Source organism: Serinus canaria, chromosome 9 (genome assembly GCF_022539315.1).
Source record: "Serinus canaria isolate serCan28SL12 chromosome 9, serCan2020, whole genome shotgun sequence".
NCBI classification, from domain to species: domain Eukaryota; kingdom Metazoa; phylum Chordata; class Aves; order Passeriformes; family Fringillidae; genus Serinus; species Serinus canaria.
In genome coordinates this window covers 7,770,286-7,794,834 of record NC_066323.1, presented here as the reverse complement: position 1 = coordinate 7,794,834, position 24,549 = coordinate 7,770,286, and the positions used below count along the sequence as shown (strand labels likewise).

General features: G+C 38.1%; 1 protein-coding gene across 2 annotated transcripts; it reads left to right on the top strand.

Moving 5' to 3' along the window:
* On the top strand, positions 1-19,292 carry MCCC1 (methylcrotonyl-CoA carboxylase subunit 1). Of its 2 annotated transcripts, XM_030227392.2 has the most exons (19): positions 1-134; positions 1,202-1,248; positions 2,256-2,395; positions 2,810-2,905; positions 3,061-3,182; positions 4,127-4,274; positions 5,021-5,142; positions 6,243-6,354; positions 6,655-6,736; positions 7,523-7,650; positions 8,559-8,742; positions 9,258-9,367; positions 10,611-10,827; positions 11,548-11,634; positions 12,202-12,251; positions 13,934-14,071; positions 15,428-15,535; positions 16,526-16,597; positions 17,730-19,292. In XM_030227392.2, the coding sequence occupies exons 1-19, from the start codon at positions 79-81 to the stop codon at positions 17,847-17,849; spliced, it is 2,139 nt and encodes a 712-aa protein (XP_030083252.1). In that variant the 5' UTR covers positions 1-78; the 3' UTR covers positions 17,850-19,292. The 2 variants fall into 2 exon arrangements, with proteins under 2 accessions (XP_030083252.1, XP_030083253.1); XM_030227393.2 differs by lacking the exons at positions 13,934-14,071; positions 15,428-15,535; positions 16,526-16,597; positions 17,730-19,292 and adding an exon at positions 12,597-13,916.
* Positions 19,293-24,549: the final 5,257 nt, after the last annotated feature.

Here is a 24,549-nt window from a genome sequence, read left to right as displayed (position 1 = left end):
TCTCCTCCCGGTGACGCGCTCTCTCCGCCCGCTCCCTGCCCCTGAGGGCTTTCCCCGCTCCCGCCCGCGCTCCCCAACATGGCGCTAGCGGCGGCCGAGCGGGGCCGCGGCTGCCTCGGGGCGCTGCGCCGGCTGTGAGTGCGGGCCGGGGGAGGCCCGAGCTGCCCCGAGCGCGGGCAGGGGCGGCCGGGCCGGGGGCAGCCGTGGGTGCGGGCCGGGAGCGGCCTGAGGAGCCGGGGGGAGCTGCCCATAGCGAGCACGGAGCCCGCTGCCCGGGCAGGAGGGGAAGGGGCTCTGCGGGGCGTGGGGGTACGCACAGGAAGGCTGGGCTGCTCTGGGGGAAGGAAGAGCAAATAAACCCTCCTGGGCCTTAGGGAATGGTCGCGGAAGCTGCCGCGGGTGCCGTGAAGCTGCCCCCGGCCGCGGGGTCGGTCCGCAGCCTGTTCGCAGGAAGGGTGACCATGGCAGCTGTGTATTCAGAGTTTAAGACATGCACCCATTCCTCCTGTCGTTGATACGACCGAGCTCTGCTTGTGTGGTGTCGAGGACGTCCCGTGTCTTTTTGTCCGATACCAATTAAAGAGTGCTGGACTTGATCCAAAATTCCGAAGTTGTTTTAAATACTAATTAAAACAGTTCCAGGAGTTTGCTTTCACAGCTCTATCTGGTACTTCACTGCCGTTATCTCATTTAGTTAGCATTAATCATCTGAAGTTTAACTTTCCGTTTCTAAAACTCTACATAGCTCACTCTTGCTCTTTCACATTGTTTTCTTTTGCACCTTTGCTCTACAAAAGCAGCTCCTGTTGCCTTTTTAACCTTTTTTATTTTTATTTGCTCACATCTTCTTTCCCAAATAATGACTTGGCCTCTCTGTAATAAATAAATGCAAATTGTTGACTGTTCTGTCCACCAAAAAGAGGTTTTTTGCTTGTCTGTTTTAAGAAAACTTCTCGATTATTTCTGTTTGAATGCTACTAAAGAGCATGGGGATAATTTTTATTGTGTCCAAGTGAAAGTACTGAGGGAGAGATCTGGTGCAGTTTGAGTAACTTCTCTTGTTACACCTGAATATGTTCTGTGTCAATAGATCTGTCAGAAGCTTCAGTGCTGTCCCTCTCTCACCTGAAAATAAAATTAGCTCAATTGCCACTTCTTCATATGCACCTGTAACACTTAATGTCCCTTTATAATTGCACAGGCAATGGAACCAAGTACGAATATTTGTGAAATGGGCCTCAACAATAGGTATGAAATTTCACTTCTTTAGCTACTAACTTAAATTGCTATGCAGTGTGGATGGTTTTAGAGTATTAGTTGCTGAAAGATTGCAGGGTTTTTTAATAAATATTCAGTATCTTCACAATTTTTGAAATCAGGAACATGTAGTTAACGTAACAGAAATCATCTTTAATGTTTAAACAACATTTTGTATAATTTTATCTATCATATTTAGGTATATGGAAATTACTGAAAACTATTTATTTTTTGTGATGTTTTCCTCTGAGTCCTGTTCTGATGCAAATGTTGCAGTGTCTGTGAGAATTGTTTTATAGGTATAATGGTATTTAAACAATATATGAAGAAGTGTAAAGGGGTTTAGCAAGATTATTTAAACTCACTCTGTGGTCATGTTATCTAAAAAGTTATGTTTGGGAATTCAGAGATCTATTTTCATTTTATTGTTTCGTTTTAAGCTATTTAGTTCTCAGTGAGAAGACTCTTGTCAGTACTGGCCTTATACTTCTATCAAGCTGTAGCTGCTGTCATGACAATTTTTAGAAGTTTCTAAGTCACTGATTAAAAAACCAAAACAATGGAAGTTGATACCTTTTTATTTCTTTGTCACTGTGTATCAAGGTGGAACAGTGCTCTTCATATGTGAATCACTTCTGTTGTGGGGGATGAAACCCAGCTTTGATTGTTTCCTAGTTAGTCCAGAAGGTACACAGCACAACTATACGCATCAGCTGTTATGTAGAAGTGGGCTTTTTTAGGGTTAGGATATATTTCTTGAATTCTAAAAAAGGAAAAAAAAAAAAAAAAGGCCTAAGTGTATTTCTGCTTAAGGACTCTGAGTTAAGAATTCAAAGAGCAGCTTGAAAATGCTTTTGGGTGAAGCATGCTTTTGCCATTATTGAAGAAATGCATAAACTTTATAAATAATGCAAAAGAAACCAGAATTTTAAAGTTGTTTTGTTTCCAGGAATGTTTTTGTGGCTTGGTTTCTTACTGTGCTTCATCCTTTCAAACAGGAGGTCACAGCATAGGGAAGATCCTTATTGCAAACCGAGGAGAAATCGCCTGCAGGGTGATGCGAACAGCCAGGAAAATGGGGGTGAAGTCTGTGGCAGTTTATAGTGAAGCAGACAGGAATTCCATGCATGTAGCAATGGTGAAGTATATTCATGAAACTTGTGGCTGATGTTCATTCATACCAGTATTTTTCATTGATAAGTTCTGTGGGTAAATCCGCTTTGGGTGCTGATGCAAAGTTGATTCTCACTTCTGTAGACCTACTGCCAAGTTTTCCTTGAATAGGTGTAAAGTTTGCCTGGTCTCTGTCTCAATACCTGACAGCTTTACAGGAAGTGCATTCAAGTTTGGCTCCCAGACTCTGGACAGCCAGGGGTTAGAGAATGGACTGTGATTCTGGGGAAAAAGTCAGAATTTGTTTCACCCAGTTGAGCCCCTCCATAAGGAAAGGCAGTGATTTAAACTGCAGTCTGTTAAGTGATATAATTAGCTCAGAAACTCATTTAAGTTTGCTAGTAACCAGTCTTTGTTGGGTGTATTTTTTGTTAAACAGGCAGATGAAGCATACTGCATTGGTCCACCACCCTCACAACAGAGTTACTTGGCCATGGAGAAAATACTGCAGGTGGCCAAGGTCTCAGCAGCACAGGTAAGGAGATCAGGGCCTTACGTTTTCTGTTACTTCCATGTCTTTAGTTCTTTATTTTTGCTCATCTTGTTTTTCCTTAATGATCTATGAAATTTCTGAGATTTCTAAGCTAAGCTGATACAAAAAACAGGCTGGTGACATTTTTTCTGTTTTAGGCTATTCATCCAGGTTATGGTTTCCTCTCGGAAAACACAGAGTTTGCAGAGCTGTGTAAGCAGCAGGGAATCATCTTCATAGGTCCTCCTTCATCTGCTATCAGAGATATGGGTATTAAAAGGTATCTATTTCTGATTTGTTACTTGATTATACAGTTTACAGCTTGGCAAAGCTGATTTTGTTAACAAATGACCAGTTGCTCTGTAATTGTTTTATTCTGTCAATTTGCATTGTATTTTTACCGTTTTCTTCAAAGGAATAAACTCTGTGTTTATAGATTCATTTAGAGACATAAACAGCCAAGATTGTTCAGTTATTGGGGCTTTTGTAATTCAATTATTCTATTTTTCTAGAATTGAAGCATTGCATTGTAGTGTAGGTAAAGGTTCAGCAGTCAGATTGGATGGGTCAAAAGGGCACTGGAAAAGAAGCATCAGATCATCAGGGTTATTGTGGCTCTTATAAAAGTATAAGTTTAGTTCATCACAGAGAATTGTATTCTTAGTTACTTAGATCAAAGAAAGACTTTAAAGGTATAAAGTATAAATCAAGAATATGGAAATGAAGTTATTACTGACACAGGAACTGTATAATTATAGTTAGAGAGAATTAACTTTATCACCTCATAATGTGAGAGTAAATTGCCTCAGTAATTTAACAAGCTTTGCATGCATTTTAGAAATTAGAGTTGTTATGCTTGAGTGTTTTATGTGTGGTGTGAATGTAGTCTGTGTAATGAAAAGTTTTGCCTTTATATATTGCCAACTCTAAGTATTGTAGGATACAGTGTTTTAATTTGAAAATGTTAAATTTTGGCATCTGTAATGTGGAAAAACCAGTCAAACTAAAGTGTAATCCTGCTAGGAGAAACAAAAATATTTTTTTGAAGCATGTACTGAATTACAGTCCAATGCTGTGTAACCACCTATGCAAGTAGTCCTGTTGAGGTCTGCTGTGGAACTGTTTTCATGGAGAGAATTTATATTGGGAGCATTAGACAGGTTGGAGCTTAAAGTAAGAAAAAAATATTTTTATCATTCTAAATATAAAACTGTTCTGTCAAAGCACTTCCAAAGCTATAATGTCTGCTGCTGGCGTTCCTGTTGTTGAAGGTTATCATGGAGAAGATCAGTCTGATGAGTGTCTAAGGGAACATGCCAGGAGAATTGGATACCCAGTAATGATTAAAGCTGTCCGTGGGGGTGGAGGAAAGGTAAGGAACTCCTCTGTTCATCATGTGCTGTAACTCAATATTCTAAAAGAAAACAAAAACTGGAAAAGTACTTTGTGTTAAAATTTATTAATGATCAATCTAGCACTATGAAATCTCATCCCTTTGACATGCAGAAGATAAGTAGCTGGAATAAACTGGAAGAGTTTTGTTTGTTTCAGTGGATCTCCAGTAATTCACATGAGCAGAAAAGTTATGCTGTGGATTTATGCATAATGAGATGACTTTAAATTGTTACTCTGTGATAGCTTCTGTGACTTCCTTTGCTAGCAGTTTTAAATGTTACATAAGAAATTATTAGAAATACCATTTTGTGTCTAGATATTTTTCAGTGAGTGGTGAACTCCCAGTCTAAATCAGATTTTGTTCTGAAATAAATGTCTATAAAAATTACGTAGAAAATTTTAGTTATTTCTAAAATAGCTAGATTTATTTTGTAAAAAATAAGTTTTTCTCTGCTAACCTTGGAAAATTTCAATAATATTTGAGGACAAAATTGAATTTTGTCCTTACTCATATCAATGGAATGATAATATCTATTTTTTACACTTCTTATAGCACTTTCAGTGGGACTTAGTAGGATTATCTTACTGTAAGCTGATACACAATTCTACTAAAGTTTATGAAAGAAAAAAAAAGTTATTTTTAAGCTAATTTCTTACTCGGTGTGTGCAGCAAGGTTTTTCATTGTGTGTTTTTAGCTATTTAGATAAGCTTTTTTATTTTAGGGCATGAGGATTGCTCATTCAGAAAAGGAGTTTCTGGACCAACTAGAATCAGCAAGAAGAGAAGCAAAGAAGTCTTTTAATGATGATGCAATGCTGATTGAGAAGTTTGTAGATAATCCAAGGTGAGAAATAGATGCTTCAGTATAAACCCTGTAATGTTTATTCTACTTAAATAAACATAAATAGTTTTGTTTAGTTAAATAAACATAGCTAGCTTAGTTGTAGGATTAAAATTGGTTTTGTATGTCTGATTTGTACTATGAAAGTTGTTAATTTGGTCAAAATTGTTTACAATTTATTGAATTTCTTGTAGTGGCTTTGTTTTGAATGACAGGAATTAAAATGCTACTGCTTGGGAGCTGTGGCAGTGAGATTTCTAAAATTGATTTACATCTAGAAAAAAAATCACACTATAATATTCAAACTATAGACCTTAGTCAAGCTGTGATGGTGTTTCTGCTGCCATCAGGTGTCCCAAACCAGTTATTTAATCTTCCTCTATTTCAATGTTTCAAACAGAAGTGAGAGTCTAGCTCATGCCTGGCCTGTGAAACTGAACCAATTTATTTTTTGTGAAGAATGTCTCACAGAGGTCTGTTTGACACTCTTGTGCTTTACATCTGTTCTTCCTTGAAGCATCACTATAGGGAAAGCATTTATTCCAAAGAAATTGAGGGTCTGCTTATGCTGTCAAGTGGACATGAGAAAAATCTCATTGCTGGGGAATTTTTTTTGCCAGGATCAGGGGATTGTCAAAATGGTCATGTATTTTATTAGTTTTACACATAGAATAAACTTCTGCCACCTAACAGTTGTCATTTGAAATGGTATTTTGAAGTGAACAATGTTATTTCTGAGCCAGCACTGCTACTGTCTCTTGTGAATTGCTGCACAGTAAATTATGAGGGAAATAATCATTATCAAATTAATGGTGAAGTGGTTTTACTTTTATTTTGGTAACTAAGAAAGAAGTAGCAGCGTTCAGATGTCTTGCTTATCCTACAATCTATGAGATTTCACCGCAGTAGTTACTAGGAATCCTCTTTCATTTAGAAGATTGAGTAAGTCTAAAACAGTAAAATCCTGCGTAATATCAGCCTCACTTTACATTTTTGGTATTTATTTAAGGACAGACACTTATAAGAAATCCTACTGAAATGTACAAGTTTGAAGTCTGTTTGGAGCATTAAAATACATTAAAACATCTGTTTTTATGGAGCAGGCATGTTGAAGTCCAGGTATTTGGTGACCAGCATGGCAATGCAGTGTATTTGTTTGAAAGAGACTGCAGTGTGCAAAGGAGGCATCAGAAAATCATTGAAGAGGCACCAGGGGTGAGCAGAAAATTGTTAATATTTTTAATGAACGGCCATGTTTTGTAATTCTCAGACTTGTTTTAGTTTTGCTGCAGAAGATGTTCTAATTGAAAAAAACCCCTACATTCTTTAGGAAAATGATTCTCAAAGAAGAATTATGTCAATTTCAAGTGTAACATAGATCAGTGTTTCACTGCAGTTGTTAATTCTGTTCAATATTCATGCACACCAGGTTTAATATCACCAAACTTAACAGTAGTTTGTATTTTTTTAAATTTATTTATTTATTTATTTATTTATTTATTTATTTATTTACAGCCGGGAATCAGTCCAGAAGTTCGAAGGAGACTTGGAGAAGCTGCTGTCAAAGCAGCTAAAGCAGTGAATTACGTGGGAGCAGGTAAGCCTGGGGAGGTGCAGCTTTTAACTTAGTCAGACTTTAAGTCTCAAGCAAATGGCATCTGGTTGTTTTCGAGTATGACACACATCCCTCAGATTTTTGAGGTTTAAGCAAGTAATCATGTAGTTAATTCTGATGTAATTACAGATTTAAATTAGCATACCTGAACTCAAGACCAGTGGCAGCTGAAGGATAGAAGGAAAAAATTTCAGGGCAGATAATTTGGTCAACTCAACTGTTGTTGTAAAGTGAGCATTATGAATTAGTAAATTTGAGCTGAGCAAGGGGAAAATCATTTTTCTTTTAGCATAGAAAGGGTAATACTTTATATGCAAACAGCAGTCTTTAAAGGAAAATCACAACTCACTTTAAAGTCCACACCATTTCCCAGATGAAAAATAACCTCCTGAAATTATTTGTAACTTTATTTTCTCACTGCTTTCTTCGGATATTTATTTTTAAAAAATTACATACCCTATGAATATTCAGAATACTTTCAAAGAGTCTTGATGCACTTTTAAAGTGCTAATGAAATGCAGCTCTTACTGTAGAGAATGCTACTAAACAGAGGCTATGTAAATATACAAGGAAACAACCCTTCTGTTTTCAGATCTCAGTTTTGTGACCCTTTTAGATTATTTGTATAGAATTTAATATAGAAATTCAGTGTCTCTGATTTAGAAATAATAGTCTTGGCATAGTTGAATTAAGTGTCTTGGATGTCTTTTCCATGAATGGACACCTAAGATGCTCTTAGGTGAAGTGTCCTTTTGTTATATACTTCAGGAACAGTTGAATTTATTATGGACTCCCAACATAATTTTTACTTCATGGAGATGAATACCAGGCTGCAAGTAGAGCACCCAGTTACAGAGATGATCACTGGAACAGACTTGGTGGAATGGCAGCTCAGGGTGAGTGTTAATTGATTTTATATGTAGAGTTCCTCCTGAGTGCTGTGTGACACTGCCTGTGAGAGGCCAGATGGGTTTCCAGATCCTCATCTCCTGCTCAGCTGTCAGGGTAGAGTTTCCTTTGCTCCATAGGAACATCTCACATTGCTGTATTGGATGTAGAGGTGCTCTGAATTTCAACCAGGCCTCTCCCAGCTGTGTAGAGAGAAAACATTTTTAAAATGTATTTAGAGACGTTACAGAAAGTGTGGAAAGTGGGAGGGACTGAGGTCCTGATCTTTTCTTTGCTATGTTGTAAGGTTTCTAAAACTCTTGAAATGAATCTGTGGCCCAAAAGTCATTCTTGCATCAGGCTATAGGAGGAAAAAAATCTTCACTAAAACCTAGGCCTGGTGTTATACCAGTATAGCCACATTCTGAAATGGATGTACAGTGAGGTGGACTGGAGCAATGGATTTCATCACACACCCAATTTGCAGAGATTATTCACACGTTTGAATGAGCACAGGAAGTGCTGGGTATTAGGGAACTTGAAATAAACCCCAATTCTGTTTGCATAAATCTAAGTGTGAGGACAGCAGCTTAAGTATTGTGAGATTAAGGGTGGGAAGGTGTAATCAAAAAGAAAATTAAAATGGCAATGCTGATGCAAAAAGAAGGAACCTTTGTCTTCCTTATCTGGGCATGAAAATTGAATCCTGAGTTAGAGCAAGGATCAATCAACACTGGAAGAAAGAGAGAAAAAAGGTGGACAGGTTCAGTGGTCTTGGCACTGTTTTTCTCCTTGTGCTTTTTAAAATGGGCTTCCTAGTTGTTCATATTCAGAAGAAATATAGTTAATATTTCATATATCAGCATTCCAGAATACTGATCCATCCTGCATTAAAGAAAAAACCTTTTGTTTTCAGGTTGCAGCAGGAGAGAAGATTCCTCTAATGCAGGAAGACATCCTGCTCCAGGGCCATGCATTTGAAGCTAGAATATATGCTGAAGACCCTAATAATAACTTCATGCCAGGAGCTGGGCCCCTGTTGCACTTATCCACCCCCCCAGCAGATCGTTTCACCAGGATAGAGACCGGAGTCAGGCAAGGTAAAACTGAAGGCAATGATGGAAGAGGAAATAATTAACATCAAGAACTTATCTTTGTAAGCATTTCCCTCTTTGGCCTAAATAAGTTTGTCTAAAAGAGTGTTATTATAAAGACAAATCCCTACAGAATTATTCTTCCTTATGATTTTCCATGTACTTTTGGTCAATCACTGAATATTTTATTTGCCTCTTCTTAACCTGTACCCAAATTAATGTCCACTGGCTCATGGTGGTGATATTCTCCTCACTGTTTAGCAATCCTGCATTCTGATTGCAATAAAGTAAATTGAATTTGAGTCATGTTACCTCTACAAAAATTTATGAAAAGTCTGTGCTGAAATTGTCCTTGAAATTGAAATGCCAGGTCACATCATCATGTCCTCAAACAACTTTAATCTTGAGAGAAATGTGGCTATGAATTGTGCTCAAGTTGGATGCCATGTGCCCAAGTACTTTGGATTACGTCAGTTCGTGGTTATGTGTTACAGCATTTTTGTTTTATTGCCACGTTTCAGGGGATGAGGTTTCTGTGCATTATGACCCCATGATTGCCAAGCTGGTTGTTTGGGCTGAGGACCGACAGGCAGCGCTCAGAAAGCTGCGCTACAGTTTGCACCAGTACAATGTAAGTGGGAGGAACCCAGTGTAATACCACAGCTTGAGCCATCAAAGCATGCAGAAAATACTGCAGTGAAACAAAAGTGGTTTCCAAAAAGGAGGCTGTATTGCTACTGCATTTCAAATTCATCAGTATGCAAAAGTTGTATTTTTTCCTAATTTGCGAACTGTTTTCATTGGTGGAGTGAGTAAAAGTAAGTGTGAAGCCCAGTTTTACGCATAGATTTTTGGGTCTCTGGTGTCTTCAGTTTGAATATGCACCTGGGATGTTGTAGAAGGGTAAGGCTAAGCAACATTTTTAATTGTAGTGTGAGTTTTCTCAGACTTAAAGGGTTTCTTTAGTGGAATTTGTGAAGGACCATGTTTGCTTGTAATTTTTAATTTATAAACAGAACTAAATTTTTAGACTATACATGTGGTAAAAAATATGCTGTCAGTTCTTTTTAAGAAACATTCCATTTTTCCCTGTGAAAACCACAGGTATTATAACTGTTTTCAAAAGCAGAATTCAGAAGGTTTGGCTTGAGGGTGAGACTGAATATTACTTGGGCAGAACTAATTTACACTTTTCAGTCAACAACATGAATGTCACGTTCATGTACCTGAGGTAGTGAAAGTGTTGGGCCTTTATTGTTTTAGCTAAAAATGAAATTTACTGCAAGACAAAGAGATAAAAGAATTCTGTTGGTTTTTCCAGAATTTTCTTAGCAGTTCTGTCAGTAAATGTTGACAGCATAACATAGTTAATAGTTTCAATGATTTCTCTAAAATAATAATATTGTTTCATTAGGTATTTTGCACTATAGGAAATGGATAGTATCTAGTAAACTTGTAGAAGTCCCTGTTCCTACTTTTTACTATTAAAAGATCAAATATGGGATACTGAAACTATTATAACTCATTTTTAATAAGTAGCACTTGTCAAGTTAGGAATGTTCTTCCAAATACTCAGAGTGCAATTTTCTGGAAGTAGTTTTTTTCTGAAATTACCTCCTGTTACTGTTTCTGGGAAACTTTGCACAACTTCACAGGCAACAAAGGCAACATTTAGAAAACAAAGTGCTTTGGAGAAATCAGCTTTTGGGGTTTTGGGTTTTGTTTTGGTTTTCTGTCTTTTTACAGTCAGTGGTTTAATTGATAACAAAACAGACCAGTTGAATGAATTACATTTTACTGGTAAACTTTTTGAGCAGAAAGCTGTGTATTTATAACTCAGTTTGGCAATATGTTTCTATTCTGTTTCTTTACAGATTGTTGGATTAAGCACTAATATTGATTTCTTACTGAGCCTGTCAGGACACCCACAGTTTGAGGCTGGAAATGTGCACACTAATTTCATTCCTCAACACCATGATGAACTATTTCCAGCCAAAAAGGCAACTCCACATGAAGTTATGTGTCAGGCAGCTCTGGGGCTCATACTGAAAGAGAAGATGCTAACAGATGCTTTCAGGGATCAGTCAGATGGTAAGGATCATTGTTTTGTATTGTTTTATTTTATGAGTTCATGTGTAGTTATTTAATTTGGTTGTTCTTTCTTTGCCCTGCTTTGTGCCTGCTCAGGGCCTTGCCTTCTGGCATCTCCCAGATATTTGCACACAGGGCAGACTATAACTTTTGTTAAGGATCAGATAGGGAATGTGTCACCACTGTAATGTCTAGGGCACTTCCCAAAGTCCTTCAGACAGGCACTGTCTGAAAGACCTTGGGATTCGTGGTCAGTGACACTGAGCTCTTTGCTCTTGATAAGCACAAGCAGTGACCTTCTGCCTCTGTTACTCCTACACTTGGCCAAGGTCTTCAGACAAAATTACCTCTGCTCTGAATGGGAGAGACAGTGGGGGTTTAATGGAACCTTCACCTAAAGGTTAATCAGGACCTGCTGTGGTGTAGTTGAATTCTGATGCTCTCTAGTCCTGTTCAGGGATGTGTTCATGGAAAACAGCCAGTGGCCTTCTTAGTGTCATGTTTTCTGTAGGTCACACAGCATCAATTTATTCAGTGTTGGAGATCAAGGCATTGTCACTCTCTCTGACTACAGTAGTTCCCCAGTCTTTTCTGTGCAATATAAATACATCAATATGAAAGTAGTAAGAGTAGAACAATGATTTTAAGGCCTAAGTTCTAAGTATTGTGTTTTGCTGAAGTAGAATGAAAAATAACATATCTGTGTATTTTGTGTTTTAGATAAATTCTCACCATTTGCATCCAGCACTGGTAGAAGAATAAATATATGTTACACTAGAAAACTGTCTCTGCTGGATGGGGAAAAGAGTAAGTTAATAAAGAAGTGTGTGGAGGGAAGGGAGGTACCTGATGGATGAAGTTATTTTAACTGGTGCTTGAAAATTCAGGCTAAGAAACAGCATAGAATCAGTATGAGTTATATGCCGTGTAAGCTGGGAATTCACAGAATTGCATGTTAATCCACACTGTTAGATCATGAGGACATGTAAACCGAATTGAAATGACTACTAATTCATGTTCATCATTTAAATGAATGAGGTTGAGATTTTAAAAAGAGAAGAGTGTCATTTACTTTTTTTGAACTTCATTTTGTTGTGAAAGGAGTACTTCCTCCCCTCACAATCTTGTTTTCTGTCCAGATAATACAGATTTTAGATACATGATTTCAGATGTTCATCTTTGAAAGAAAAATTGTCTGGAATTCAGTAGGAATTCTGAAGCGTGTAGTAAGCTTATCTGAAAATACTTTTTCTTATCATTGTGTTGGTAGGCCTCATTTTTATCAAGAAAGCATTGATAGAGTTTATATGTCATCATTCTCTAGATACTTCAATTAAATCTACTCACACATGCATGTTTTGTTTTATTGAACAGTTGTGGATGTAGCTGTAAGTTACAATCAAGATGGGTCATACAAAATGCAGGTACAATTTTTTCAGATACTTCATTACATAAAAGAATCCATTTCTTGTAGATTTCTCTTAGTATTAATTGTTACTAAAGTTGCTTGGTGATTACAGATGCAAGATTCTATTTTTAGTTTGCTTGTATTCATTGCTATATACTGCTACTTTGACCTGAAATTAACTGTGGTAGATGCTAGATTGGCATGGAAGAGCTATTAAAATGTTTCTGGCAAGGCTAAGAGAAGTGTTTGGTGTTTTCAGTATTTAAAGGTCTTATTCTTTATTTTCCTGTGTTAAATATTTCTGTTTAAAACCTGAGTAGTTAGATTTAAATCTGCATTTAAAAAGACTTTTTTTCCACAGGACTCCTGCTCTATTCTGTGCATGAGAATGGATCTTCTGTGGGATAAATATAAGCTTTCTAAAGCATTATCTGCAAGATAACATTTTGTTTTGAAGATGGAAATTGGAGAGTGATTACCAAATGGGCTGAGGAATCTTCTGGTTAGATAATTGAATGATACCCCCTAGAATTGGCTTCTTTGTTCATGCTAGAGAGCTCCTGTAGTAAACAGCTCAGGATGCCTTAGTTGTAGATAATTTTGTGTGTGCACATGTGAGAGTCTCCAGTTGTTGGCTGAAGGGAGTTGTGTAAGTGGGGAGAATGCAGACTCCTAGGGATAGAAGGAAGATTGGGGGTTGACAAGAAAATGGAGAGCAACTGAAGAGATGTGAAGACATAACTGGGGGCTTATTATGAGAACAGTGCCTCTGGAGTTTGCTGCAGAACCTGTCCTGAGGCAAAGCCACCAGAGCAGGTGGCTGGGCCTGGAGCTGGCAGGCACTCAGTGCTCAAGTGAACGATTCTCTGCTCAGGGATCAGTGTCAGATCACCAGGATCCTTTCAATGCATGTTTACAGTGGAAGAATAATTTGCAACTATGTAAATGAAGACCAGAGTTTTATTTCTGCTTGTACCATCTTGAAAGACCAGCATGTCTCTGATTCTGTGCTCAGTGATGTCAGACTTGGAAGTAAACATATGAGTGAAATATAATGTATTTACCTTTGTGTTCTTACAGTCTTTGTGTGCTGCAGTTGTAGTACAGGTGCAGCTTCCACTGAAGGAAAAAGTGGGAAGGGATATTCATAAATAAATTACCTTTCTGTTTGGTCTTTCTTTTGCAGATTTGGTGTCTCATTGGCACTGTTTCCATTACTGTTCCTTTGTAGGTTTACTGAATATGTTGTAGTTCTTGTCCTGCAAGCTTCCAAGACAGAGGAAGTCACCTCTCTTTTGGAAAACATTGTGGAATATGTCAGCTGAATACTATGAATTCCTCACTTTGAAGAAAGTCAAGATGCTAGGAAAAGTTAAAAATACTGGATTTTAATAGCATCACTAAACTGAATATTCTGGGGGGTTTTTGGTTTGTCTTGAGAGATAGTATATCCTTGTTTAACATAAAAAATGTCCTGAGTGAATATATTAGATAATTTGCTGAGCTGTTTTTATTGGATAGAGAACAGTCTCTTAACTGAAAATAAGGGATACATAAGGTTTAAAAATGCCTTTTTTTTTTTTTTAATTCCAGAGTTGCCTATGCAGAATCATAGGTTATGAGGCTACAAATACAATCTTTTGATTTATTGCTCATGGAGGGTTAACCTTTGTCCTTATAAAAGCATTTAACTTTCAGATTCAAGATAAAACATTCCTGATTTCTGGAGAGATCTTGAAAGAAGGTGATTCACTTTACTTGAGGTCTTCAGTAAATGGAACAGTGTCTAAGTCCAAGCTGGTCATTTTGGACAACACCATTTATCTGTTCTTCCCGGTAACGTTCCTTTCTTTACTATCACAAATTTAAAATTTTGGAATTTTATCCATATAAATGAACAATATACATTGCAATAGGATGTGAAAGAGAACAACAATTTCAGTTTCTTACTTTGACCTATCAAGTTTTGATACTTGTTGGATTATTGTTCTAATTAGAAATTCATTGCATGTGGTGAGTGAGAAAAATAATTACTTTTAGAAAGTTAAAATACAGCAGATGAGGAAATGTTGGTTTGGAAATGATGGTTTAGGAGGGGGGAACACTAAATACTAAATTTGTCAGGTATTTAAGTTTGTCACAGAACAGTAGCAAATGCTTCAAACTGACAAATATTTGAAAGGTCTTGTAATTTGTGTTTTAATTTCAGTTACAATTTTTCAATTATATGACAAGGAATAATACTGGTCTGAGGAAGGATATCTTCAGCTAATATTAAAATATGCAATTATGAGTTACCATGGCATTATATACATTGCATATATGCAAGTGGCATTTGAAAGAAGAGGTACTCTAACTGCATTATTAGGTTGTAATTTTTTATTTACAGTTAAAACATTGCAAGGCCTTAAAGTAACTCAATGTAATCAATCTAAATAAATAAATAAATTATTATTTATTAGTTTCAGTAATTAACTTTTAGCTCTGAGCCCCTTAACACTTTCAGGAGAATGCAGCAAAAACTTTGTTGCTCCAGTGATGAGGTCAAAATAACCCCATGCTGGAATGGCAAAGCTCAGTTTTCCTGTGGTATCAGAGTGGAGTCTGGGGTGAGTGATAGAGAAGAAATCACAAGACTTTAGGGCATGGAAGGATGTGGGGGGTAATGAGGCTTTGAGAGATGCTGGGAAGCAACTCTGAGAGGACTTAAAGGAGTTTTGAGTAACAGTGAGAATTTTTGACTAAATTTAGCACTGAATTAATTTTACTGTAAATTGTGAAGGGCTCATTGGCAGTGGCTGGCAATGAAGATGCCACCATGTCTCCTGCTTGTTGCAGCAACCTGCCTGCTCCTGTGCAAACAGCCTTTATGTATTTTCCAAAACCTTCTGCACTGCTGATGCAGGAACAGGGAAGATACAAATACGGGGTTTGTACAAAGATCCACAAGGACCAGCAAGGGGTTGTTCCTTCCTTGCTGGTCCTTCCAGCACTGTGTGTGACTTTTAGGCCTCAGACACAGGCAAAGCAGTGACCATCACAGTCCTAGTGCAGCCCTGACCTCGGGGTCTGCCATCCTCAGAGCTGACTGCTTTGCCTGAGGCTGCATGTGTTCTTTCCCTCTGTCAGCCCATCTACTGGTGCTGTTATCTCATGTTGTTAACTCACCTGTCCTGGATTTTGTTTTTGTAGGAAGGCAGTGCTCAGATTGGCCTCCCTGTGCCCAAATATTTGTCTGCAGTGAGTTCAGGGGCAGAACAAAGTGGAGCTGTGGCACCCATGACAGGCACAGTAGAAAAGGTAACTATAACAACATGGCTGGGACCTGAATTCTCCAATATATTCAGATTTACTCTGCCAGAAATAGTGCTTCTGTACTGCCAGGAAAGACCTGGGGCCAGTAATGCAGTGTTGTGTGGCTTCTGATTGGAAAAAGCTTTGTTTACTCTGAGTTTTCAGCAGCCACCCATGGCTTTTTAAGGCTTCCATTCTTTCTCTAGAGCTCTGGAAGATCTGAACTAATGCTACTGCTTAACTAATTTTTTCTTCATCTTAATTACTTCCGAAGTCAAAGCTCCCTGAAGTGCTATGGGCTGTTTGATTAATTTCATCTAACACGAAAGTGAGATGCACTTGCAAAAGAAGAAATACTCAGAAATGCCTCTTTTGTTAAGCTGTGAATTGATTTAATTTTCTTTAGCTCAGCAAGTCTTCTGCATTCTCTCTACAGTGACAAAGTTTCAACAGAAAGAGATTTTCTGGAGAATTTAGTGGTTAAAACATTCAGCCACTAATAAAAAGGCATAAAGGATGGAGTACATGGAACATGGATCTCTGACATCCTGAATGAACACTCTAAATCAGAGTAATTGTTGAAATATGAGGTGGCTCCTGCCATCTTCTTCTATCTGGATGTTATTTTAAAGACTTTAGGGACTGGTTCCAGGAAAAGGTCTTGCACTTTTCTCAAAATAGAATTGCTGAAGCCCAGAAAGGGTAGACTATACATCATCTCTTCTAGTGTTTCTTCTTTGATAGGTAGATGACTTCCTGGTCATCCTGTCATCTGGTACTGACCCTCTTTCTGTAGGCTCTGCCTTCCCTTGAGGAGATCTATCTAGAACTATTCCCTATATAGAGAACTCAAATAGCCAGACCAACAAAAATAAATAATATGAGGCTGTTTTGCAAAACCTCTCTCCCTCTGTGCATTGTGTTGATCAAGATCCAGCTGATTTTGAATTGTACAGGCATAAATTATTTTCCCCCCAATTTTCTCCTGAATTGCAGGTGTTTGTGAAGGCAGGGGATAAGGTTCAGATTGGAGACCCTCTAATGGTTATGATAGCTATGAAAATGGAGGTAAGTGACATACAAAGGTTTTAATTATTGAGAAAATAAAAATCTGCTCAAAATGTAATAATTTTTGGTTGCATTATTGAAGTTCAATGTGGAGTGCAGCTTGCAGCTGTCAGTATCACTTCATCTGCTGTAACATCAGTGTTGTGTCTGACTGGATTTCAGAGGATTATATTTGCTGTTATTTTACTAACAAATGATTATGATATAATCCATGGTATTCTGCAGCTGTTTTAACATGCATTTGGGTGGTGGTGTCAGGCCTTCTGTCCCCTCCTCTTCTTTGACTTTTCTTGCACAAAACTGTCTTGGTGTGTCTCTTCTTCCCTGGTTGTGATCCAGGCACATGGATGTCTGCAGTTACTTCAAGCAGAGATTTAGCTAATGGAGATGTTGTAAATATGCACAGGATTCTTCTTGTGTATAATAATTTTGTTGTTATTATTATTAATAATAATAATAATATTTACATAAAGTTTTATGATTTAATATCTGATTGTAAATGTTTTGATGCTAGACTAATCCTATGTAGAAAACTACCAAGAGGCAAAGCTGCAATATCAAACTAACATGGTACAATGACAAGCAGACCAGTTGGGGGTTGGTGTGTAAGCATGCTGTTCCTTTACTGTCATTAGTAGCTGTATTTGTGTTTCATCTGCATTTTGCCAAATATCTGCCCACTAAAGACCCCTCCTGGCCAGAAAACAGAAATATCTTTAGTAAATCTGCAGATTTCTCTTAAGGGAACAAATCTGCTCTCTGATTAACATTTTGGATTAATGCTGGGTTATTTCTGTTTGGTATTTATTACAACAACAGAAAGTATTAGTGAGGTAAAATAAGTCAGCTGTTCATACTGATGATCATTCATATGATGATGATAATTCATATAAATATATTATATAGCATTTTTCTCCCCAGTATACTTATCAAATATTCATGAGAAAATAAAGCTCAAAAATAGACTAGGAATGTTTAAAAGAAGGTTTAAAATAAAATATGTCAGAGGAAGGAATTAAGTGTGTTCTGTTCTAAATGGACCAAGCAGTAAAGCTGGCATTTGCTGGAGAGAGAGGGAGGGGAGGGAACCCCTGAGTTGTCTGCTGTTCACTCTGGCTGTGTTTCTGTGCAGCACACCATAAGGGCTCCCAAGGCAGGAGTGATTAAAAAGGTCAATTTCCAAGAAGGTGCCCAGGCCAGCAGGCATGCTCCACTCGTTGAATTCGTGGATGAAGAGGCAGAGTCAAAATAAAATTCAAGGAAGGTGCATTTTATTTTTTTCAATTTTGCCGATTTTCTCCTGGAAGATTTCTTCATATTTTCAGCAAACTGTTTTGTATGATTGGGGGATTGGTTTCCTCTGCACTTCCTGCATAGTTTGACTGTAAATTATGCTGTCTTCACTGAAATTTGGGTATCACTATACTGTAATTGTATTTATAACTTGTGGACCTGTGTGATTGTTGTCCAGTGGTTGTTTGCCTGAGGAAAGGACTGGAAGATGATGTGAAACTCTGAAAGGATCAGAGAGGTTAATAAGGACTATAAGATACAGACAGGTTGGGTTCTTCTTATTCAAAGCTGCCTTTTTTGCCTTAAATATGCGAGGATTGATTTGAAAGAAATCTGAAGCACAGTTTTGCTATTTTCTGGCAAAATTCCTGTTTGTATCTTACATTTTTGCCTTAATAGGGAATTTAGGATTGTTCTTAGCCCAGAATCCCTCTCAGTCATTTCTGGTGCATCTGTTTTTCCTGTTTACCTCAATGAGTTGTGAAAATTTGCATTTCAAAAATTATTTTAATATACCTCAAAATACGTGATGCAAAGCATTTTTCAAATACATTTGCTACACTAATCAAAGTTAAAATGTAACTGCTTTCAAAAAATACCATTTTAACTTTAAACATGAAGTAGTAACATAGAAATATAAGCTTATTTAATACTTAGTGTGCCAAAATACAATACTGACTTCAAAATCTTCATTACTGTTACCATATTGTTCTAGTGTAATTCTTATTGGCTAGAATAAAGTACACCACAGTCTTTATAACAACATAAAATAAGAATACTAAGAAGAACAGATTTTTTTTTGTATCTGCAGGGTTTCAGAAGGGAAAGTTGGTAGATTTTTAGAAATGCGAAGAAAAAGAATTCTCAGACTAAGCATACTGATAATTTGCTATAAATTTAACTTATTTAACTAGCACCTTAGGGAAACAAGGGAAAGAAAAAAATGTTTTAACTGTTGCAAATTTTGAAAGTCTATTCATTTTCTAGTTAATATTAAGTTCTGTTATCACGTGAAGTTTTGATATGCTAATTTAATTAAATAATCTGTTCTGTACTGCAGAAAGGAACAATCAAATGCTGTAGTGATCCAAGGACTGTAGCTAAATCTGTGCAAATGGACCCTTACCTGAAATCTCATTTCTGAATCAATATACAGTATCATGGGGAATTCTCTGATCTGCTTTTACAACTGTGCAGCCTTGTCTGCAATGCAGAAGAAAAAGTGGTAAAAAAGCAATGACTCTGGATGATCAGTGTATTAAAAGCATATTTTAATACTTTACAATTTTTCTTCCAATCCTATGGTCACCTAGCAAATAATTAAATTCCAGTGATCATCTTGTAGAATATTGCCACTATGATTTTTATTTACTGCCAAATAAAAATTAAGCATAACTTGGAATGTTTGTTTTGATTTTTCTCCATTTTGTTCTTTCCTTGGTGGCTTCTGTTCATGCATTGGATTAGAGGGTTTAAGCAGCTGTTTCTGTATCATCTGATGATGATGAGCACAATCTGCAGATGACATTTAGGAGGCAGTAATCCAGACACTTGTGATGGGCTTCACTGCAGGTAAGGTTAGGCACTTGTTTTATCCAGAATTGAGTCCTCACATAGAAACATGAGCTTAGCCCTGAAGAGACTCAGCAGCTTGGCATTTATTTTTTTCTGACATGGCTGTTTCTAGACTGACTTTGCTGCACTGAATCTGTACCAAAACATTAAAACTCCCAGCAGGAGGTTCCCTGCCTGCTCAGTCTGCACAACTTGGCTGCACACAGCTAGTGCAGCAAAACACATTCCCTGGGAACTGACAAAATGTCCTCCCTTCGGAGCCAGGGGAGACAGATAATCTCACCAGTCTTCATTTTCCCTCACTTCTCAAAAATTTATCTCTATAGGTTTCTACTGAGATAGATTTTTCAGATAGTGATGGTTTTGTTTATATAAGAAATATCTCTTGCAGAAGTCACTGTCATAGTTTGCATACTTGAAATGCTTTACTGCAGCATGATTTAATTGAACTTGGAGATGCTCAAAAAATTATTAGAGGTAGGTTGTTCCTATACCAGTACCTTCATTAACAAAATATTAATGAATCTTCAGTTTATTACAAATAAATGTTTGTGTTATGAATGTAAATTGATAAGAGCCCTAGCATAGTAACATAGCTGGCACTTGTTGTCTCTAAAACACTTAATGGCAGACTAAGAAAAAAATTTTAATTTTTTAAAATGCAGTATTTTAGCATTTGGGCTTAAGGGGTAATCTCTGCTACTAATTTATTATCAATGTACCTTTTCAGATAGTGCTGTAGTTCTGAAACAACAGTCACAGATGTTACAGGAACAATTAATCTGAACTGATTCTAGTTGTAATGATTTTTTCTTGCTACCGGAGGAGAGAGGGGGCTGTGTCACGAGATATTTAATTCAGCCACAGTTGATGGTCTGCAGGAAAGAACAAAGGTGTTGGTGTTCCAGACTCAGGCTTCTCTGAGACAGGGTCAGGGAGTGACACTGAGCACTGGTCAGCTTGGATCAGGAATGGCTCATCCTGCTCAGCAGTGTGAATGCTGCCAGACCACAGTGGACATTTGTTATCCCCTGTGGGGATCTCCATCTCTCCTGCACTCTCCAGCTGCTGCCAGTTCCTGTGGCTCATACCCAGGGAAGGTCTGTGGTGTGGAGCCTCAATCCATGCTGGATTTGGAACAAGGAGAGCAGGACTGTGTTCTTATTTTAGCCACTGACTCACTGTGACTTCAGACAAGTCACTTGCTAGATATTTGCCTGTTTCCTCCTGTTTAATGAGGTTGATGGCAATCAAAACACTACAAAATTTGTGGACACACTGATTTGATAAATAATTTTCTCTGCTAGTTGGGAAAGTTGTAATTTTAGATGTAGACTAATTCTACTTGGAAGGGTTTTTTAACCTTTTATACATGAACTATCAATACCATAGAGTTATGAAGTTTCCAGTGTGTATTCTATCCTTTGTTGTAATGATTGTACCAGCTAGTTATCAGGAAATCATAGCTTCAAGTCTTCATGCTGACTAAAAAAAATGAATACTCAAGTGGTTTTTAGCAGGACCTTTAAAATTTAGTCTATAGTAGGGGGGAAAAAAGTATCTAGGTACGAAACTTTTATTAAAGTAACTTGTTGATATGTCCTAGAAATAGGTACTGCTTTTCAAGCAGATCAGGAATTGTCTGTGTTCTGTTTTTAAAAAGCTCAGCTAGGCTGATTAGAATGTGTTTATTGAACAATCAATGGCAATTGATTCAGTTCTGAACTACCAGCTTTTACACAAAGTATGTTCTCAACTTACTCAAGCTACTTCAACTTCTTGTACAGTTATGCTCCAAATAAGGATTTTTACACACAACTGCCTTGCAGATAAGTGTCACTTAGTACCTCTATAATATTGGGGCGTATCCTTCTGCATAAGAATTTCATTTGGAAAATAATATGCACTACTGAATGCTGTGTTAAAAAATCAATATTGCAGAAATTGATAATTGAAACCTTGGTATTTATTTTTATGTGATCCGACTGAATTTCTTGGAAGAGATGGATTCTAAAAGCAATTTTGAGACATTTGATGTTACCTTAGCCTAAAACCTGTTGATTATATAATGAATTCATATTAAAACAAACATGGATGTTCTGGTTGAATACACCATGCTTTTTATTATAGCAGTAATTAATAAAACATATCTCGAGTCCTGCTGGGTTTTAAAATTACAATGGTTGCTGGATTTAATTTTAATCTGTGTCCTGGTTTCAGCTGGGAGTTAACTTTCTTCCTAATAGCTGGTCCAGGGCTGTGTTTTGGAGTCAGTGAGAGAATAATGTTGGTAATGTGCTGCTGTTTTAGTTTCTGCTGAGTACTGCTTGCTCTAAGTTAAAGGTTTTCCAGTTTCCCATGCTCTGCCAGCAGACAGGTGTACAAGGAGCTGGGAGGGAGCAGGGCTGGGCCAGCTGACCCCAGCTGCCCCAAGGGACATACTATACCACAAGCAAGCATAGACACGGAGGAAGCTGTCCAGGAGCCACTGATTGCTGCTTGGGGACATCCTGGGCATCAGTCAGGGTGCATTGAATAACTGTAGTGTGCATCACCTGTCTCTTCTGGGTTTCATTTCTCACTCTTCGTTGTCTTTTCATTACAGTTGTAGTATTATTATTTATTTTATTTCGATTATTAAATTGTTTTTACTTCAACCCATGGGTTTTGCCCTTTTTTCCCCATCCTCCTCCACATCCCAGCAGGAAGTGTGGGTGGTGAATGAGCAGTTGCATGGTACCTAATTGCTGGATGGAGTTAAACTGTGACAGACCTTTTTGGTGCCCAATGTGGGGCACAAAGGGTGGAGATAACAACAGATCTGACCAGACTGTGTAAAACATATTTGTTACAAGCACTCATTATATTAATTTAATAGTCAGTGGTCACAGTATTGTTTGTTCTCAGAGCTGTTGTACTTGTTCTCAGGTTTGTGTCATGTGATGGTGTCCAAGTTGCCTTTGTGATGTTTATCACCTCTGGGGGCTGGGCTAAGGTCGATTCTGTTGTACTTTATTACACTGGCCTGTGATATGATATGATAGAATTGCTCGTTCTGAAACAAAGAAAAAACAATCACAAATGAGGATACTTCCAGGAAAACTGCTGCTCCAGTCTCCAGTGGGCAGACTCCACACAGAGACAAAGAGCTGATCTTACTCCTGATCCTATGGAAAAAATTAGTCTATTTTTACAAGAAGCAGGGAATCCTAAGACCAGTACTAGAGGAGCCTTGCATCTCTAGGAGAGAGACAATCAGGTTTATGGGACTGTGTGGATCAGATGGCCTGGCACAACAGACCCACAGGAGTGTAAGGCTCTAGCAGATACCCGTGCACAGTGCATCCTAATGCCATCAAGCTGTAAAGGGGCAGATCCCATTTTCCTTTGTTCCCCATCCCACTGGATGTGAACAGCTGCATGGTACTTAGCTGTCATCTGGGGTTAAATCATGGCAGCCTCTTTTCCTTTAAACAGTTGTGGTGCCACAGCAAAGCTCCAAAGAGTGGTGAAGAAGGCTGCTCCTGAGACCTGCATCCCTCTTTGGCCTCTGAAAAGAAAGGTGACATCTTCTCCTCGGCTGTCCCCTTTTGCTCACTAACACACAGGAACACTCAGTGACCAGTACTGGGTGGGATCTGCCACCAAAGACCCCATGCCTGTTCAGTTTCCTGGGCTAAGCATCCCAGAAACATCAGACACAGCTGCTGCTCTACAGAGTTGTAAAATTAGGTAAAATAGGAGAATAAACCCATTTAAACCCAGCCCTGTTACATACAAATGTGGTTAATGCACATTTTCTTTGAGACCTGCCCCACTGTTTGATGCAGGCAGCCAGTCACATGCACAGAGGTTACAACCAGGACAATATTTTTGGCCAGGTGCTGTAGACATGAGCCCAAGAATCAGTTTGCTCTTACAACAAGGAGGAGAGGAAAAGGCCAAATATGACAGGAGGCAAGAGCCATCTTACTGCTCTTGCTTTGAACAGCTGTAGTGTGCCTACCTTCAAGGCAAGAGGCTCTACCTCCAGTAAAAGTAACATAAATTATTGTTTTGTATACTAATACCAAAGTATGTGCTTTGCATTGGGATGACTGATTTTTATTACATTGAACAATTACAGAAGGCACATACAGAAAATCACTGGGACAGGAAAATAATTGTGTCTCAGTCTACTAGATTCTTGAAATCACTTGCAATTCTTTGTAGTGAGAATGGAAAGCTGCTTACAGTTCAAAGGTGTCCATTTTAATCCTGAAGCTGTGATGGCACTGTGTGGATTACAGCTTGGGAAAGTTTCAAAGAATTCTGGTTACAAACATTGTACCTTGTATTACAGAAGTTTTGAACTAAAAAATGTCCGTATGAAAATCAGCTAGCTATGTCATTCTTATTGCCCTCCTATTTGCTAATTCATAATACTTAAAATGCCTTGCTTTCAGTACATGTATCTGAGTACTTACTAGTTTTAAAAAAATACAGAAGCCTAGCAGTTTGTTGCCTTTTAGGTGTCCTGGGAAGTCTCAGTTTATTCAGTCCTGTCAGAGTATGGTGGAATACATGAGAATTTTTCAGATTTTCTTAGGCTCTCTGACCTGATTTTGCTTCATCACATACAGCTGTCCTGCTCCCTCCCAGAGATGCTGTCACATGGAAAACTGCTCCTAACAGTGCCTTGGATTGGGTGTAGTAACTTGTTAACCTCTTGTGTAATGCAGGAAGGATGAAAAACTTAATAGAAGGTGAACACCCTTCCCTGCAACCTATCAACAACAATCTTCTGATATTGGTGCTGTGTCATTGCAGGTTAAATTGCTCAGACACCTGCAGGAGGCCTCACACTGTTTACTTCCTCTGTGCTTCTTTCAATGCAGAAAAAACCCATAATGGGCTGATGGAGACATTCCAGCTCTATCAGCTGAACCGCACAACAGGGGCAGACAATTGGGTCTGCACCTCTGGATGCCTGCAGAGTGGCATTAACTACCCTTGTGCAGGATAGTTCATGGGACTTTGTTCTCTCTTAACCATGGGGTCAGTTTGCAGGCAAAGGGCCATCACTGTTATCACCCTGTGGCTGT

What these genes read in the sequence shown, in the direction of transcription:
- MCCC1 (XM_030227392.2), top strand. Translation starts at nt 79, where the DNA reads ATGGCGCTAGCGGCGGCCGAGCGGGGCCGCGGCTGCCTCGGGGCGCTG. An exon ending in CTCGGGGCGCTGCGCCGGCT is followed by an intron (nt 135 to 1,201) that starts GTGAGTGCGGGC and finishes ATAATTGCACAG; the next exon opens with GCAATGGAACCAAGTACGAA. An exon ending in TCATTGAAGAGGCACCAGGG is followed by an intron (nt 6,355 to 6,654) that starts GTGAGCAGAAAA and finishes ATTTATTTACAG; the next exon opens with CCGGGAATCAGTCCAGAAGT.